Raw genomic sequence first — 18827 nt, forward strand, 5'->3', positions numbered from 1 at the left:
ATGAGTATATCAAAGGAATTAATGTCTAATTGTCAACCGATCAGAGCAAGATCCTAACTCAGAGGATGATGATACATGTTAAGATCCTTCATTGAAGTGTAAATATTTGCCTACTGGGGGAGAGCCAATTGATCCGTTTGGCCTTGATTGATACTTGAATAGAGGAATTCATAACTGGTCTGCTGCTTTAGACGCTGGAGTGGCTTCCATCGGAGACACCAATCTTGGACCAGAGAAAGCAGAAGCCCTGGCGGCTATAAGCGATTTGGTGACATTTCTCAAATTTCTTTATTTATGAATCCAAACAATGTAATTGGTGTATCTCAATATAGAAATTCTGACTTTGTTCTAAATTCCAAGTTTAATTCCTTCGTCCAAACGCAAGATACGTACTTCCTTACAAAATGTGATGAATGCAAGTGCCAGCAGTTTCGATTGAAATTGCAGAAGTAAAGGATGTTTGAGTATTCAGAATATATAATTGGTTCCTTACAAAATGTGATGCATTCAAGTGCCTTTAATGTGTTCTAGATTGATCCTGCCCCTTCAGAACTTCAAGCTTACACAAAATACTGGTGCTGATGCTGGTTATTGTAGAGCTTCAATGGTTTAACTGGTTTGCAGAATCCAGTCTTATTTTAGGATTTGAATCAACATTGTAACTGCTGTGTGTATATGATCAATGAACTTTGTTTATCTTTACATGCAAGAATTTCCAACTGTGAACTTCACTACATGGATGAAACTTGATTGGTATTTACAATGCCTTTCTTCCAAATAACATACTTAAAACTTAAAACAAAAAACTCTAAAATGCTAAAGTAATTATAGGTTTTGAAATGAGATTTAGTACACAGGGCAACCATCCACAACTATACCTTTGGCTGTAGGACAAGTAGCCAGCTCACAGTGTTCACCATTTGTTCCCCACCAGGATATGGTTTTCTCATTCATGGTCAATGAGAAGTACAAAAGCACCCCCATGAAAGCCACTCCAGCATCTAAAGCAGCAGAAAGAACATAATTGTACCTCTGCCACCACTTCTTTCTGTATCTGAAAACAAAGAAGTTGAAAATTGCTCCAACTAAAATCCAACAGTTGAAGTTCACAGTTGTAGCCGGTGGCATTACAGCTGTTGCTCCCAAAAGCACTGGGAGGTTGATCAGCTTGATCCATTTCTTACTTGGGAAAGCTTTGTGCAGCAACCACACCAGGAGGGGCCCCAATGCACCTATTAGGAAGAACCAGTTGAGGGCTTTGTAGTTTCCGAGAGAGCCGAAAATTCGTCTTGGTCCAACCAGACCCCAGATTACAGAGGCATCAAAGAACACACGATCACCAGGACAAGTCCAAGGACTATTGGGAGGGAGCAATTGATCTTGACATATGTTTTCAATGGTAGACAACAGCCACCATGCCACCCCAAGATTGACTGTTCCAGCTATCAATGTTCCTATGCACTTTAATTTTGTGAGGCAGTTAAGAGCAAATTAGCAACACAATACAAATTGAAACGGGGAATTATTAGCACTCTAAAATAGTCATCTTACACTGCATATTATTATTATTATTTTGGAGTGCGAATAACAGTTCCGATTGAGATTATTCAGTTATGTCCAATTTCGATATTATATGTTTCATGTCCTAGTAATTAGTAAAAGTCAAATTGACAAGAAGATATACCTGGACTATGAACATTGATATGGGAGGGATCTTCATGTAATGGCCTAGCTTGAAGTCATTGAGAAAGGAAATTGCCTGCGACATGCTTATGTAGCCATAGGTTTTGAAGCACACATTGGCTATTGGTTTGCCAGGTAGTATCAAGCCCATGATGTACTCTGTGATGACGTTTAGTCCTGGAGACTGACAAATAGAAATGCAAGGAACAGAAATTCTTAAAGATATAAATTACATCTTAAGTTACCAAAGAAATGGAACAAGTTCCAATTCATTCATATTAAGTTTTCTCGTTTGACAGATTGTTCTGTCTTCAATTCACGGGTGGGTCCCAATGCTCTAGAGACCACATACTAGATATGCATAAAAGTATGAAAAATTATATGAAAACACCTAGTTAGGACCACAATTACGTTACGTGATATGTGTCTTATCCGTGACGAACTTATTATGGCCAAGAAAAACTCGTGACTTTTGCTAACACTCACAACAAATTGAACTAATATTATGGTTTTCTAGTAATGAGTGCCTCATGTGTAATATAGAGATAATTTTATTTCCCATCAAATTATTTGTATCATTTAGAGGTGGCGCATTATATGTTAAGTTGGGATGTTACGAATAGAATGGTCAGTTGAGATTGTACAAATAGCACGCAGTATCCAATGTCATGATGCAATGACTTATGAGTTTGAGAGGGTACCTGATTTGTGGTGGCAGTTATAATGCTGATTGGAAGGGTGAAAACTAATGCAAGTCCAGCTGCAAAAATGAGTCCCCACCACGGCATTTGCACTTCATCTTTCATGAAAATGCACAGCGCCAGAGAGAGCACCAAAGACAACAAAAGCATAATATGAAACCACCAGTTAGGTATGTCCTTGTATTTCTTCATCAACCTGGTGTGTATGTCTACCTTTCCACTGTGTGAAGCTCTTTGGTATTGCTTATATATCTCCCTGTTGGAAGAGTGTCAAATACCAAAACTTGAACAATCACAATAAATTAAATAAACTATTTGTACCATATCTAAAGTGAGCGTCTTGGTGCAGGGACAAGACGGCCAGTTTAGTTTCGATGGTATAAATAGCAACACTCAATTGATTTACCTTCCGTTAAATAGGGCGACATGCGTGAGGGTCGATACAACGGCAGCAAAACCAATACCATAAGTCAAGGCAAAGAAAAGACTCAAATTTATGCGACCTTGTTTGTCATAAGAAGCCATATCAATTTCAAACTTGTCATTCACAATGGCCGAAACGTTATAAATCTGGCCACGGTGATCAAACAAGTGTGAAGAGAAGATTGGAAAGTTCTTGGCGTTGTACAAATTGACACCCCAATAAGCAATTGGCAGACCCACATACATAACAAGAACATAGCCAGCTGCAACATTGACAATGGCAAAGAAGGGGCTGATTAGAGGGCTGCCAAGGTATGAGGCTATAACGGTCCAATCAAATGAAAATGCCCCGAGGCCCAGCCCGCGCATGCCCGACCCGATTTGTTGGGACGTGACTGAGTTTGGGTACACCCAGCAAACCCATGAAATTGTTGACAGAGTTGGGAAGAGGTAGCCTGGGACGACGAACCAGGAGAAGCTGCAGATGAGGGCAATCAGAAAGAACTTCCCTCTTGACATTCGTTTGCTGTCTTTCTCATGCAGAGCCCTTCATATTGTAAACGAAAAATTAGAGGCTTTGTTAATTAATTGTTCATATTAAACGTGCATGCATGCATGAAATATTCATGGGTGGTTAAATGGGTTGTTTAATTAGAGCTATAAAATATTAAATAAATCAGAACATTTTTTTTAATTTTAAACAAATGATAATTAGAATGTGTTATTTTGATTTGAAGTAAAAGAATGGGTAAAATTGTTATGGCCCTTTTATTTTTATTTTAAAATTAGAGATAATTGTATTCAATAATTGGCCACAAAACCAAATACCCATAAAGGGTTAATACAAAGATGAATGCACAGTAACAACAAAGAGTTAATCAGACACAACTACTACTAACTAACTCTCACAAGTAGAGACTAATTAAAACACAAATAAACAAAAAAAAACGTTTCCTTTCTATGTTTCTTAGAAAATTATGAGAGGCAAAAAAAATGTTTATCTGCCCGTAAAAACAAAAAATAAGTCAGCCATTTTATTTTCATTAAATAAAATCAATCTGTTTTTAACCAAGAAAATAAAAACAAAAACTTCTGTGAGGGTGACAGTGTCCACTTACTCCCTAGTAACGTATATTGTATAACCAAATTGATTGATCCTTAAACCCTAAATTGGTGACGCTTGCATTATTGTTTACAAGAATTGAAACGTCAAGGAAACAAAATTATACACAACCGAATTATTTACCTGAACAAAGAGACTTGAACGAGACTACTCGGCCACCACATCTCAGCCGGATCCACCACGTACTTTCGCAGAATTCCGGCCCATCCGTATCCCAACACCTGCACGTAACCACCACTAATTACCATCAATTATCTCAGTAATTATCTATTAGCACCGAATTAATTAACCATAATTACAATTTACCTGCGTGGTAATAACAAGTATCCAACTGGCCCAAAACGAGATATTCCTATGATAAAACGCTTTTATTATGTTCACAATACTAATCGCATAAGCCGCCCCGCTTCCGAACCCGGCTCCGGCATTCGCGAATATGGATATCAGCACGTGCTCCTTCATGTTAAACGGACCCGGGTTGAGAGAAAACTCCCACGACCCGACCCGAAACTTCTTTGTGGGCAGCGTCCTCGCCATGAACCGTCCGATCGGGAGCGTCGCCACCTGTACGGAGATCATCGAAATGACGAGCGGCTCCGTGCGGTAGGCGAAGAAGGTGTTGAGGAAGGAGAGGAGGACGCATGAGAGGAGGCCCAGGGCCCACATCCGGAAGGTCCATACTGGAAGAGTCGGGTCGTCGTCGTTCGAGACCGTCAAGCGAACTTCCTCGACGGGTGAAACGTCGTCGTCTGGGAGAGAGTGCAGAGTGGGAGCAGACATGGGTGGCTGGCGCTAAGGGAGAGAGAGTGTGTGTGTGTGTGAGTGGCAGTGCCTCAGAGTGCAGAAGAGAGCAGAGGTTTAAGAAGAGTTTGTTGGGTTTTGGTTTTAAAAAAGAAAAACAAAAAAAAAATATTTGTAAGTTTTAATTAATTATTTATCTACTAATCGACAGCTTTGGTTTATCTTGAATTGTTAAGAATTGGAAGTTTGGTTTAATTTGAAATACTAATTTTTTGTTTTTTTCCAAGCAATTAATTTGAGATTCAAATAATAATTAATTATTATTACCATATGTTGAAAAAAATCCAAAATCATATTTGATTCGGGGCTGAGATTTTATATGAGTCATTAATTTTGCAGCTAATAATATTAGAAAGGGTTTTTTGAACAAGGAAAAAAAAAATGTCAGAATCCAAAATATATATAATATATGTAATATATGGGTTTCTTGCAGGACTTCTTCAAGGTTTTTTGTTTTTTGTTTTTGTTTTTATTTGTATTTGTATTTGGGAAGGATGAATGCAAATGCATGGCTTGGGAAATGAGTAGCCTTGACTCACTGACTTCAAGCTTGCAACAAATCTTTTGACTAATTTGACTTACATATGTGAATTTTTTTTTTTACACGAGCAATATTAAGGGAGGAAGAAATCGAGCTTATCGAATTTAGGACTTAGGTTACAGAGTTAAATGCTCTTAATTATTTGAATTATAATTTCTTTACGATAAATATATAAATATATGTATAAGTGGGCATGAGTTGCTGTAAAATTGATTTTGGGAACAAAAAACATATGTCAATGGGATTGTGTTTGATTGTCATTTGCAGTAACTAACAATTAATAGAAACTATTTTTTCAGTGTTATTGTGCTTGATTGTGAGAACGTGGAGGGGGTGAAATTTGACTTTAGGAGAGTGCTTCTATTTCCAGCCACTTATCATATTTATTCATCCATCATTAATAGAATTATTAATGATAATTTTATAACCTTTTACAAAATGACCTCTGAGGAATCATGTAACCAAAAAAAGAAAAAGCCACGAAAAATTCCTAGATCCGACTTTTGATTGTTTGTTTGTATCCCCAACCATATAGCCAAACCAAACGAGAAATATAGCCCATAAGAGCATCCACAATCATGCTCTCTATTTTTCACTTCAAACTTAGCTAAAAACACAAGAAAGCTATTTCAGGAGCTCTCTATAAAATTTCAACTCCAACCATACTCCCTAGTTTGAAGAGTCATAAATGTTTTTAATAATTTTCAATTCAATTTTTGAATAAAGTGTAGACACAAAAGCAACAACAAAAAATAATTGACATTAAATAAATACTTAAAATAATATTAAATATAGAAGTATTTAATTATAGGGAGTCACTAGGAGTCCTTTCTCTCTCCTCATATTTGTGTGGTGAAAACCAAGGTATCCCCGCGCGATTGCGGGGACTAACCCTCGAGGTACTGTCGGGCGCAAAGCGAGGACCTCTCCCAACAAAGTCTGCTCTATTCGCAAGCGCCTGGGATCGAACCCAGGACCTCTTGTTTAAAGGATCCAAGCCCCTTCCACTTGGACCAACTCCTGTTGGTTTCTCTCTCCTCATATTTAAGAACTCCTAGAGGTCTCCTTATTTTAGGAGCTAGATAGGGAGCATGGTTTGAAGTGGGTTTTTTCAATTTCTCCCTAAATTTTAGCTAAGGAGGTGATTTAGGGAGCCCATTACAGTGTAAGTGAATAAAAACCAACCAAGTAACCAACCTATATAAAAATTCCTATATCATAAAGACCAACCAACCTATAAGATCCATATAAAGAAAACACTTCAACGGATAAACTTCATTCATATTTATCATTTACAATGCCTTTTCTTTCAAACAAACCTTTTTGCAGAAAATAAACTCCAAAAAAAACCAAATCAACACTGATGTACTAGCTTAATTTGAAATGGGAAGTAATCACAATACACAAGGATGACCAAGCACTATGTCCTTATTTGTTGGACACGTGGCTAATGGACAATGGTCATAGTCTACTGTACCCCACCAAGATATGCTTATATCGTTTATGGTCAAACACATATATAAAAGCACCCCCATGAAAGCCAACCCAGCATCTAGGGCAGCCGAGAGAACATAGTTGTACCTCTGCCACCACCTCTTTCTGTACCTGAAAACAAAGTAATTGAAAACTATCCCCATCACAATCCAGCAGTTGAAGTTCACAGTTGTGGCTGGTGGCATCACAGCCGTTGCTCCAAAAAGCACTGGAAGGTTGATATAAGCGATCCATTTCTGCTTGGGAAAAGCCTTGTGCAGCGACCACACCAAGAGAGGCCCGAGGGCGCCGACAAGGAAGAACAAGTTGAGGGCTGAGTAGTGTCCAAGAGAGCCGAAGATTCGTCTCGGTCCAACCAGACCCCAAATCACAGATGCATTGAAGAAGACACTGTCACCAGGACAAGTCCAGGGGCTATTGGTAGGGAGTAAGTCAACGTTACATATGTTCTCCACACTGACTAACAGCCACCATGCCGTTCCGATATTGACTGTTCCGGCTACTATAGTTCCTATACACTTTTGGAATGGCAGAAAAGAAGCAAATTATTAGATACCTAAAGTAAGCAAATTTATGACACATGGTATACATTGTTCATATATGGTCGATATTATGTTGACATTCATGTTGAATATAGGATATAATATCGAGAAACTATCAACAATCTACCAAATAATGTAAATTGGTATATGGTACTAGCCAATCACTCCTCATCATAACGTCAAATAAGTTTAAACAACGTGCATTGACGTGTACAATAACGTCAAAGACACGTTGTTACGTGTATAAGACTTTTAACAACATCAAGGCATACAACACCTGCAAATGCGTTGTCAAAAGAGATACACAACGTTTAGTACCCAATGTCATATCCCTTTTTTGTTGTAATTAATGTAAAGGTGTGTGTCAATATTGAAGAATTAGAAATGCATACCTGAACTACGAACATTGATATAGGCGGGATCTTCATGTAATGGCCTAACTTAAAATCACTAAGAAAGGAAATAGCCTGTGCCATGCTTATGTACCCATAAGTTTTAAAGCATACATTGGTTATCGGTTGGCCAGGTAATATCAAACCCATGATGTACTCCGTGATGATATTTAGTCCCGGTGTCTGCAAAATAGAAAGGAGATAAAATCTTCGGATATAAAATTATAGCGATCTCGCGTGTAACTTCTTATTTAGCCATCTGCATGCTAAACTGAATATTTAACAATTTTTTCTAAAGCTAAAAGAGTTGTGTTAACATCACTGGCCATTATCAATAAACTTCAACAAGTGTGAAGAAAAAGAGATAATGGTTCAAGAGTCGAAGACTTACCACATTTGTTGTGGCAGTTATAATGCTGATTGGAAGGGTGAAAACTAATGCAATTCCTGCTGCAAAAATGAGTCCCCACCATGGCATTTGCACTTCTTTTTTCAGGAAAATGCACAATGCCAGAGAGAGTGCCATCGCCAGAAAAAGCAAAATATGAAACCACCAGCTGGGTATGTCCTTGTATTTCCTCATTAATTTGGTGTGTATATCTATCTTTTCAGTATGTGAAGATTGGTATTGTTTATATATCTCCCTGTTAGAAGAATCATTCGTATCAGTGCCACAATAATAATTAATAACACTAAATTTGTTTACCTAAACAAAAAACTTTCATTCATACATTAAATTATTTTTTTGAGTTATAGAATTTTGATCCAAGTCCTTTTCTTAAGTAAATTATTTTGAATATATATGAAGGTATACAAAAGGGTACGTAGGTAGGTACATTCATACTCATTGCTCCATTGATATGCCTATTTATATAATATGAATGTACGTGTACGACTTTTGCACCTATATATATATATATGCAAAATAATGTACCTAACCAAATTATCAAAATCAAAATTCAATCAGATACTTGGGTTTAGTGAAAAAAGTGAATATTGTATATCCGAGGACAAAAACAAAACTTCCCATAGAAAAACAAAAACAAAAAGGGAACTATGACATTCCAAAATAGTCATCATGCACTCCTATGTTATTGTTTTTAGAAGAGCGAAAATATAAAAGAGATGAGTGCAAAATAACTTTCTTGAAGTGCTAATAATCGCTACCAACTAAAGGGGATGTGGGTAGAGAGTTGGGAAACTTGTGTAGTATTAGTGAGAAAAACACTATAAATTTAAAGCCTTGAAAAAGAAAAAAAAAACTATTTACCTACCTTCCATTGAAAAGGGCCACATGTGTGAGGGTTGCTATAACAGCAGCAAAACCAAGGCCATAGGTTAGGGAAAAGAAGACACTCAAGTTTATGAGTCCATGTTTTTCATACGAGGGCATGTCAATCTCAAAGTTGTCATTCACAATGGCTTTCACATCATATATTTGGCCCTGGGAATCAAACAAATGGGAAGAGAAGATTGCGAAATTGCTGGCATTGTACAAATTGAGCTTCCAGTAGGCAATTGGAATGATCACATACATGGTGATAATGTAACCCACGGCGATATTGACAATGGCAAAGAAGGGACTGATCAGAGGGCTGCCAAGGTAGGAGGCTATGACAGACCAGTCTAGGGTTACTGCCCCCAAACCAAGTCCACGGAAACCCGACCCAATTTGTTGAGCTGTTATTGACTTTGGAGAGAGCCAACAGATCCATGAAATCATGGAGAGAGTTGAGAAGAGGTAGCCTGGCACAACGTACCAAGAGAAGCTGCATATGAGGGCAATCAAAAAGAATTTGCTTCTGGACATTCGGTTGCTGTCTTTCTCATGAAGAGCCCTTCATGCATATGGGAAACCAAAGTCAAGTTCATTTGATAAATATTGTTTGAAAGCTCAAACAAAAAGCATGCCATTCTATAAAAAAAAAAAAACAAAAAAAAAAAAACAAAAAGCATGCATTAGTGCAGGATATATATTTGTTTCCATGGATTAAATGTTTAAGGCATATGGGTTTCAAGTCCTTATAAATATGCATAACTTTGTTTATAGACCTAAACAAAATAGAAAATAAGTGGAACAAATTTTATTGTAGCACTTGCGCTCATTTTAAATTTTTCATGATAGCTATTAAATACGTGTATTATAAGCATAAATACCTTCTTTTTAACTACTCTTGTGTATTTTGTATGAAAAAATTCGTGTATATTTGAAGAAAAATGCATTATAGGCATATAATTCATTTCCCGTATAATATTGTTAATCGATATAATGGAATACAAATTAAATTCTTAAAACAAAAGTCCTTTTCGACAAACTTGTATTAATTTTTTAATTTAGGACATGTTTGATAACCATTTCAAATTTACAAACTCCTTTTGTTTTTGCAGAAATTTTGAGGAAATCTACCGAATTATCCACATAACTATACTTAATGCATAATTTTCCCTTCCATACACATAAGTATACTACTAACTAGTTTTATGATCTTATAATAACAAGGTTGTCTGTCCCAAAGAGAGTTGAAACTACATACCATCGTAAGCTTTTTTAAGTATACGAAACGAAATTACCTGAACAAAGAAACCTGAACGAGACTACTGGGCCACCACATCGCCGCCGGATCCACCACGTACTTTCTGAGAATACCGGCCCATCCATACCCTAATACCTGCAATATTTAATTCGCGAACTTTATTAACTTACTAACCGGTTAATATTTGAGCGTTTAACATATAACACGTCACACGTGCATATTAGTTCATTACTAGTTATCTTACCTGTGTAGTAATCACAAGTGCCCAACTGGCGAAGAACGATATCTTCCGACCATAAAAAGCTTTGATTATAGTCACGATCCCGACGGCATAAGCCGGTCCACTCCCAAACCCTGCGCCGGCATTCGCAAATATTGAAATCAGGACGTGCTCTTTTATGTTAAACTCCCCGGGGTTCAACGAGTACGACTTCCCGCCAACCCAAACCTTGGTCCTCGGCAGCGTCCGCGCCATGAACCGTCCGATCGGCAGACTCGCCACCTGCACGGAGATCATCGTGATAACGAGCGGCTCCGTGCGATACGAGAAGAAGGTGTTGAGGAAGGAGAGGAGGATGCAAGAAAATAGGCCTATTATCCACATCCGGAACGTCCATACCGGCAGCGACGTGTCGTCCTCGTTTGGCACCGTTAGGCGAACCTCTTCGATGGGCGACAAGTCATCCTCGGTCTCGTCGAGATTGGTTTTGGGGGCAGCCTCCATTTCTAGGGTGGTGGTGGTGGTGGTGGCGGCCATGGAGAGAAGAGTGAGTGATAGTGGAGAGGTTTGGTTTGAATGGTGAAATGAAATGTGTCGGGGGTTTTAAAAGTCTTTTTTTACTGTTTATTGACAGTTGTTTGTTTTGGATTTACTGAAATTGCATTCATTTTAGTAATAACTGATTGCCGGCGGGGTAGGGTTAGCTGGAATTGGATTCCCGGGATTGACAAGGAAGGGAAAGCACATTGCCGATTGCAAAAGATTAATAAACTGATATTTTTGATGTAGACTTTTCTGTATTATTCCATCAATGATTAAGATATTTAAGCAAACAAACAAAAACCTTAACTCAAGTAGATAAGTTTGATGTAACTAATATAAAGTTGAGAAGTAGAACAAAACAAAAGATTGTTCACAAATTCTCTTTATTATTTCATATTTATTTAGAGGAATGAAATCTATAAGCTCATCTTTGTTCGTTCACACATTCCTTCAGAACTTATGCATGTTTCACGACAATATACTATTTCTACCTATATTTCTTGAAAATAATCCGATTATATATGAATGATTTGTACACATCACTTGCTACTTGTGAATGATTTATACACATTACTTGCTACATCATCTATATATATAAAGCAAAAGGCAGAGAATGGTGAAACATTCAAAATACCAAAAAATGCCCTTGGTTAATGCACACATTAAGAATTGAAATTATTAATTAAATGAGGATAATATGGTAAATTCACACTTTTTCATATTAAAAAAATTTAAAATTAAAAGAAAAATCAGATAATGGATCCTCATTTTAAGGAACACAACTACCCATTATCTTTTTTTAATTCTAAAATAATTTTTTTTTATTTATAAAAAGTCTCTCGCAGCGTGGAAGCGCATGCGGAGAGGCTAGTATAATATTAAAATGCAGTCGAGAAATGTAATCTCTCTATGCTTGACTAATTAGTGTAAATATGATGCTTAATTTTAGTAATGTGGGTTTTATAATTGTTTGTGCTGCTTTTGTCCACTTCAGTTTTGTCTTTTTGGTCGGATGAATTCATTTTGTCTAAGACGTAACATTTTGATAAGTTGGTTTGTCAGCAAAAATGGGAAATTTGGCATTTTAAGTTTCAACCAAATTCATCCAAGCAAGCAATCAAGTCTTTCAATAGAATCCGTCATACGAATTGGATCTTAAAAATACTTCCCACAAAAGTAGTGTTGTGATTGTTATTGGGATCTCTTTCAACCTTAAAGAAACAAAACAAGGGACGATTCTTACACAAAGCTACTCTTCACAAACTACCCAACCAAAATACTTCTCACAAAGCAAAAAGATTCTACTCACAAAGCAACTTTTCACAAACTTCTCAATCCACAGCTTTTGGAGCCAAAAAATATATACATAAATATATTTTTTTTAAACAACTTTACGTGTCCGGCTACAATGTGTGACGACATTTTTGTTGGTTTTTCCTTCAAAATTGCCAAAAGTCCAAAAACTTTTCAATCACAATGTCTTTTGAATACTTCTCAAAAAGAGTAGCAGTCTGCCTCGTAAAATTGAATTTATATTAAACTACGCAACTTATAAGTTAAACTTGAATCTTCCATTCTTAATTTCTTATGAAAGAAATATAAATATAAAAGTAAGCAGTAAGCATCACGCTCCCTTGACACACTACCTTCCATATTTTCCTGTTTTTAAAAATGCTAAATTGCTGTGCATTATCAAAGCTGCAAGAAAATTGCAAGATTTCATGCTGACAACATTCCAATCGATACAAAATAGCATCGGTTATTGAGAAACTAAGAAGAAATAACAGAGTTACAATGTGGACAAGAAACTTCAAGTAATCAAGTATTACAATCGGCAAAGGAAAAAGAAATAGAAAAAAAAAACAAAACAAAACTAAATTCGTAGTTTGTATTGAATTTTTTTTTATCCCTATCTCCTTTCGTATAGGAAACATCTTTGAGGTAGACACTTAATCGTGTTCAGAAAAGTTATCTGCAAGATTGTATTTTGTGTATTAAAAGTGAATGAAACTGCATTTCGCTACAGAAATGCTCCCAAATAATTCAATTTACGTCAAGCATTGTGCTTATTCACTTATCAGAGTGGAGATAGGGGTTTGACCTGTAACAATGATCTGTGTGGTCAGGACTTCATTCACCGTATTTCATTGTTTCTTTCTCGAATCCAATAGTTGGAAATTGTTTAGCATACTGCTCAACCTCGTGGCGAAGCTTTGCAATCTCAGATTGAATTTCACCATCTGATTCCAGAATTGCCACAAAGTCCTTCAACTTAGTACCTGCACTTGTATCAGGACATGTGCATGAGCATGTAACTATGGTACTGAAATCTGTGACCAAGCATTACAAACGCTAATAAAATTTATATCCACAAGATGATGGTAGAGTAAACCTTTGGCAGCAGCCTTGATCTTCAAGGCCAACTTCACAGCTGCATCAAAATACTCGGCTACTTTTGCAAAATCCTCCTCCAAAAACCCCCTAGATGTTAGAGCTGGGGTTCCTGAACAACCCAAAAACAGAATCAGAAAAGATGTACTTAACCAATCACCAGCAGGTGCAAAATAATTAAATACAGATGGCCTTACCCATGCGTATGCCACCAGGTACCATGGCAGACACATCACCAGGAACAGTGTTTTTATTTGCTGCAATATGAACTGATTCCAAAACTTTTTCAACTCTTGAGCCATCAATGCCCTGTCACAAAAAATTACGAAGAGGATATCTTAATAATTTTTCTCCTGCCATAACCCATTTTCACAACAGCATCCATCAATGAATTCAACATCAAGCACTCCGCTATAGGGAAGTTCTCTGATTTTCCCACTAAATTTTTGTAAATCATTTGAATTCTGTGGATTCATTATAAATCCCAAAACCTTGGCTATTTATGACTCACCTTTTAGTTATCAGAACTACTTTTCATCTAGTAAAATTATTTTTAAGGAACCATGGGATAATTTTTTGTAAGCCTATAACTCACCTGTTGGTTCCCGGAATTAGTTGTTCATCTAGTAAAATTATTTTTAAAGGAACCATGGGATGATTTTTCGTAAGCCTTCAGGTTAACATGCTCAACACTAAGGCCTATAAATCTTCCAGTTACAGAAATGGGTAAACAATTAGAAGATCATAGCCCTTCACAGCTGAAATCTTCCTGTCAGAGGAAGTAACAATCTCCTTTTACCTTGTCTCTTAAATTCACCAACACTAAATGATTTTCAGTTCCACCAGAAACAAGATCATAACCCTTCTCTAGCAAGCTCTGCATGTTCAGAAGGAAATTAGTGAGACAGAGGAAACAACCAAATTGCTTAGCCATATAGCAAAACATTCCAAATTGCTTCATAGAGAACCCATTATATATAAAAAGAAAATTTTTCTATTTGCATCATATGTGTTGGAAAGTGATGTTCATCAGACCTCTGCAAATTTTGAACAATTACTGAGAACTTGCTCTTGGTAAGCTCTGTATTCTGGAGTTTTGACCTAGAAAAGAAAAAAAGCAAAAAAAAAAAAAAGTTTAGTTATGTTCAATTATACAAAAGAAAAAAAGATGCATCAGAGGTACTCAAAAAGAAAAAAAGGAGGAACCTGCTTCAGTGCAACTGCTAATCCAGATATGGTGTGGTTGTGCGGACCACCCTGGAGTCCAGGAAAGACAGCCTGATTGATCTTGTCTTCATAATCATACAAAACCTGTAGAAGGAAACTCAAGCATTTTACAATTCAAGTGTGCTTCACTTTGGGACTTATATTTTTTTTCCATAATTTACTTCCTTTTTTAGGGATGGCAACTGGGTACCCATTTATTTTGGCTCAAGCTGTAATAAGGTTTTCACCACCTTATTTAGAGTTATAGCCAAAATAAATGGGTACCCAAATGCTAGCCTTAGTTTATTTACTTTTTAAAATTAAACATTAGGAACTTACTTCTTGCCCTTGCTTGTTTATATTTTTTACCCCCTTCCTGAAAAAGATCATAGCCCCACGAGGACCACGAAGTGACTTGTGAGTTGTGGTTGTAACAATATCTGCATACTCAAAAGGAGATGGAATAACACCAGCAGCAACCAATCCGCTGATATGTGCCATATCAGCCAACAAAATTGATTTCTGCTTATCACAAACCTGACAACATAACAAGAATAACATCACACTTAAAGATTGAGTATCATAAAATCAGAGATGCATGAAAATGATTGTCATAATCGCGAAAGTCGAGCCAAAGCCTACCTTGCGGATACGTTCATAATCATACAAGCGTGCATAAGCACTGGCACCAGCAACTATTAGTTTTGGCCTGAAAAGCGTGGCACTTTTCTCTAACTGTGGACATATTTATTCACATAGGTCAGCCTTTGATAAACAAAGATCAAAAGTTGAAAACAATGCATAGAGTACACATAGCCATTGGCCAAAATAGAACCCTTATCCATGCAAGATACAATTTCCATCCCTTACTTTTATCTCACCCTTCCTTGAAATAGAAACAGGAAGGTATCCAAATGGTGAATGCTTAGCACTGTAGGCACTCTTTCGACCCAACCAAAAAAAAAAGCACTGTGGGCCCTCAAAAGGCCAAATCATTTAGGGAGACATGCTTAAAAATCCTAGTTCAATGCATTCAGTGACTTTAGGGTAAGATCCCCAGGTTTAGTTGTAAGGATTCAAATTCTGATTCCAAATAATCTTAATTCTTATGCATGAAATGATAATTTATAATGTGGATAATTGCTTTACATGGTTATCAACATGTTAAAATCGCCAGACTGATTTACCAAACACATGTTTCTGCAGTTTTTTTTCTAAAAATATCTGAGCAGCACAAGACAGCACCCTGTTGCATCCTCTTTCTGAGGCTGAACCAGAGTATTACAAGTCTCATGCACAAGCATATCATACAAATCTATGATAATTTAGAAAAGTAAAGGTGGGGGGGATAAGAAGGCACCTGATCATAATCAATGTAGCCAGTGCTCTCATTCAATCTGTATGGCATTGTCTCGAAGAATATCGACACAGCAGATATCTTTTTGGTGTCAGTCTGCACAATGGTGAAAAAAAATGATTATTTATCATTTAGTATATACCTAGACAGGCATATTGTGAATAGTTCCCAACACTTTAATGTTACATGTAACCCAACCCTGGACCTAATTTATTTAAGAAACTGTTATGTCCATGTGACAAATCAGTTGGGATTAAAGTTGGTAACCCACCACTGGTACTACAGTTCCCAATTTGTTTGTGTACTTTCCTAGGTGGTTTAGTACTTCCTTTTCTTTTATGTAGCAATCCTAATTGGATAAGTATTGGAAATTACTAATATAAAGGCCTGCGGTCAATTATGCAGTCGTTAACAATAAGAGAACCCCAATGGCTTTTAAGCTTCTTGAGGGTCTGATTGCCTTTATTTTCTTCTTTTCAATGTAAGCTCTGTCAAAAAAATTCCTGCAACCTAAAAATATAATTTCAACAGCCCAACAGGCATCAAGGTTCAATCAATCTTGGACAAAACCACTTCTAAGCCCTCCTAATCTTAAAAAACATTGAGATAGCCTATAATTATAGAGCTCAATAAAGATCCTGCATCAGCCTGTGCATGGAATGTCTTTTATATCTGCATATGTATTTTTTATTTTAAAAACTACCAATTAATTTAGCCCAAACTTACTTCTAGAATGAAAACATGATGAGCTATCACATGGCTTGGCATAACTAATAGACCATATGCATAGACCACATCAGCATGTCCCAACAACTAATCATAAATTTAACAGTGGTGTAAATGGAGAAAAGTGTTCCTATACTTCACAGGGCAGGGGAGAAAAGAAAGGGAAGAAAAAACAAACAAAACAGAAGCACTAGACTAACTGAGAACTACAAAGGCTGTCTCCGTTAACCACCAAAAGCATGAAAATATAGCCAAATATATCTGGAAAAAAATCAACGGCAGATGTAGACACCTGATAACCATGAGAAAGATGTCCACCGTGAGGTAGATCCAGTGCCATGATTCTTTCATGAGGTTTCAACAATGCCGTGTAAGCTTGGAAGTTAGCAGGGGATCCAGATAGTGACTGCACATTTACTGAAAGAAAAAAGTACGCAGTTTCTTTAAATAATTAAGTATTTAAGATACTTTTTATTCAATACATGAAAAGTTCAATAATAGAATTAACATGAATTAGAAAAGCATGAGATGAAGCTCCAAAAAAAAAAATTACGTGAAGACAACTCATCTGTAAACCTTTCAAAGTCAATTGACATAGTTTACAAAGCATAGTAGATACTACGAATTCCTTTAATCCCACTTTCAAAGTTTAAATATAACAGGTATAGTGTTCTTATTGATACATAGCCAGACACATTTGATTTGCTAGAAGAGTATTGTATAACAATTTAACTTATAGGTCATTCCAAACTTATGCAATGCAGGTTTAGGCAAACAAAATTGAACTGACAGGAAAGAAAAAAGTTCGCAATGCCACATGTATAAATATGTTTAGTTTTATTACCTCCCCATTTTGCAGGATCCAACTGAAAGGCTTCTAATGCACGTTTCTGACACAGGGACTCAGCCATGTCTATGTATCTACATTTATTAACAAAAAATATCAATCAAGTGGAATGATAATTTAGACTTTAGTTCAAAACTAGATAGGTGCCACTTTCTCATCAGTTTTTATCACTGCAATGGGTTTTCTCCAACACCAGCCTCCCCCCCGCCCCTCGCAAAAAAAATTAGAAAATAGAAAAAGAAGAAGCAGAATTGCCTTTTTCACTTAATAGTTACATACAGGACTGCAAAAATGATCAAAAAGATATTCACGGCAGACCTACTTACTCATTTCCTCCATAGTATCTAGCACCGGGATACCCTTCACTGTACTTGTTGGTCATGACAGACCCAACGGCTTGCATGACAGAAAGTGATGTGAAGTTTTCTGAAGGTATAAGCTCAAGCCCCTGACATAAAATAAAAATTAAAACCAAATTTAAAAATAATAATAATAATAATAATAACTCCCCTACCATTAACTAAACTTGAACACTCAATATTGCATCATGGGCAATGTTTTCTTGCCAGACTTATTTTATGTCTCCAGACTGAACCCCACATTAAAGAAAAATAACCTCATCAAAGGCCTATCCCATTCATAGTCGCAAGAGAACATTTTCCATTCCATTTATTGTATATTACAATCAAAATCCCAAATTTAAAACATTGAAATAAAAACCAAAATGAAAATGATCTTGCTTGCGTGATAATAAATCAACAATACCTTCCATTGCCGAGATTTTTCAAGTTCTATGATATTGGCAATCTCGGGATCGACAACCTCCAGCGGCTCATTCAGTTGCTTTATCCACTGAATTCAAACGATTCAAAATCATCAATACAAATAAACACAGCACAAACACAGATCCGACATAACCCAAATCATATATGAATACATACAGTAGCACGAGCTTTCTCTTTATCCTGAGCTGCTTGGCTGGACAGAGAGGACTGCAAATCAAAACGAAGACGAATTTGAAAACCAATAGAAATGTAGCGGAACAGAATGTTAAAGCTATGGCGGGTGGTGTGAGATTGGGTTTGAAGATATCATTACCATGTGATATATGGAGCCGCCATTGACAAAAGGTTGAAGTGGCTTGTTGATGGAGCTTGAGAGCCTGCGAAGCGCCATTGCCGCCATGGCTGTGATCTCTGTGTTTTGTTGTTTGTGTTTTTTTCAGAGTGGTGTAGTGAGAGGGAGAGTGCGGTGGGTGGGGTTGGTTTTTTATTATTTATTTATTTAAGTTTTTTTATTGGTG

General features: G+C 36.7%; 3 protein-coding genes across 4 annotated transcripts; all 3 read right to left on the reverse strand.

Moving 5' to 3' along the window:
• Positions 1 to 770: 770 nt before the first annotated feature.
• LOC110772109 (oligopeptide transporter 2-like) lies at positions 771 to 4820 on the reverse strand. The gene is made up of 6 exons (XM_021976509.2): positions 4237 to 4820; positions 4054 to 4151; positions 2791 to 3354; positions 2385 to 2640; positions 1685 to 1867; positions 771 to 1461 (listed from the first exon to the last, which is right to left on the reverse strand). The coding sequence occupies exons 1-6, from the start codon at positions 4708 to 4710 to the stop codon at positions 847 to 849; spliced, it is 2190 nt and encodes a 729-aa protein (XP_021832201.2). The 5' UTR covers positions 4711 to 4820; the 3' UTR covers positions 771 to 846.
• Positions 4821 to 6507: 1687 nt separating this feature from the next.
• LOC110772062 (oligopeptide transporter 2-like) lies at positions 6508 to 11035 on the reverse strand. Its single transcript, XM_021976437.2, has 6 exons — positions 10479 to 11035; positions 10272 to 10369; positions 8975 to 9538; positions 8092 to 8344; positions 7701 to 7883; positions 6508 to 7284 (listed from the first exon to the last, which is right to left on the reverse strand). Exons 1-6 carry the CDS (start codon positions 10989 to 10991, stop codon positions 6667 to 6669), a joined length of 2229 nt encoding a protein of 742 aa, XP_021832129.1. The 5' UTR covers positions 10992 to 11035; the 3' UTR covers positions 6508 to 6666.
• Positions 11036 to 12726: 1691 nt separating this feature from the next.
• LOC110772100 (serine hydroxymethyltransferase, mitochondrial-like) lies at positions 12727 to 18784 on the reverse strand. Of its 2 annotated transcripts, XM_021976495.2 has the most exons (16): positions 18623 to 18784; positions 18466 to 18516; positions 18290 to 18376; positions 17851 to 17972; positions 17522 to 17598; positions 16970 to 17094; positions 15955 to 16047; positions 15237 to 15329; positions 14934 to 15131; positions 14595 to 14699; positions 14424 to 14489; positions 14188 to 14265; positions 13586 to 13697; positions 13390 to 13500; positions 13099 to 13276; positions 12727 to 12969 (listed from the first exon to the last, which is right to left on the reverse strand). In XM_021976495.2, the coding sequence occupies exons 1-15, from the start codon at positions 18707 to 18709 to the stop codon at positions 13128 to 13130; spliced, it is 1554 nt and encodes a 517-aa protein (XP_021832187.2). In that variant the 5' UTR covers positions 18710 to 18784; the 3' UTR covers positions 12727 to 12969; positions 13099 to 13127. The 2 variants fall into 2 exon arrangements, with proteins under 2 accessions (XP_021832187.2, XP_021832186.2); XM_021976494.2 differs by having other exon boundaries at positions 12727 to 13276.
• Positions 18785 to 18827: the final 43 nt, after the last annotated feature.

The sequence above is a fragment of the Prunus avium genome, chromosome 1, assembly GCF_965620075.1.
Source record: "Prunus avium chromosome 1, drPruAviu1.hap1.1, whole genome shotgun sequence".
NCBI classification, from domain to species: Eukaryota; Viridiplantae; Streptophyta; class Magnoliopsida; order Rosales; family Rosaceae; genus Prunus; species Prunus avium.

What these genes read in the sequence shown, in the direction of transcription:
- LOC110772109 (XM_021976509.2), bottom strand. Translation starts at nt 4,710, where the DNA reads ATGTCTGCTCCCACTCTGCACTCTCTCCCAGACGACGACGTTTCACCC. An exon ending in GTTCAAGTCTCTTTGTTCAG is followed by an intron (nt 3,355 to 4,053) that starts GTAAATAATTCG and finishes TACAATATGAAG; the next exon opens with GGCTCTGCATGAGAAAGACA. An exon ending in TATCAATGTTCATAGTCCAG is followed by an intron (nt 1,462 to 1,684) that starts GTATATCTTCTT and finishes ACAAAATTAAAG; the next exon opens with TGCATAGGAACATTGATAGC.
- LOC110772062 (XM_021976437.2), bottom strand. Translation starts at nt 10,991, where the DNA reads ATGGCCGCCACCACCACCACCACCACCCTAGAAATGGAGGCTGCCCCC. An exon ending in GTTCAGGTTTCTTTGTTCAG is followed by an intron (nt 9,539 to 10,271) that starts GTAATTTCGTTT and finishes ATATGCATGAAG; the next exon opens with GGCTCTTCATGAGAAAGACA. An exon ending in TATCAATGTTCGTAGTTCAG is followed by an intron (nt 7,285 to 7,700) that starts GTATGCATTTCT and finishes CCATTCCAAAAG; the next exon opens with TGTATAGGAACTATAGTAGC.
- LOC110772100 (XM_021976495.2), bottom strand. Translation starts at nt 18,709, where the DNA reads ATGGCGGCAATGGCGCTTCGCAGGCTCTCAAGCTCCATCAACAAGCCA. An exon ending in GGATCCTGCAAAATGGGGAG is followed by an intron (nt 17,095 to 17,521) that starts GTAATAAAACTA and finishes TTTTTCTTTCAG; the next exon opens with TAAATGTGCAGTCACTATCT. An exon ending in GCTACATTGATTATGATCAG is followed by an intron (nt 15,330 to 15,954) that starts GTGCCTTCTTAT and finishes ATATGTCCACAG; the next exon opens with TTAGAGAAAAGTGCCACGCT.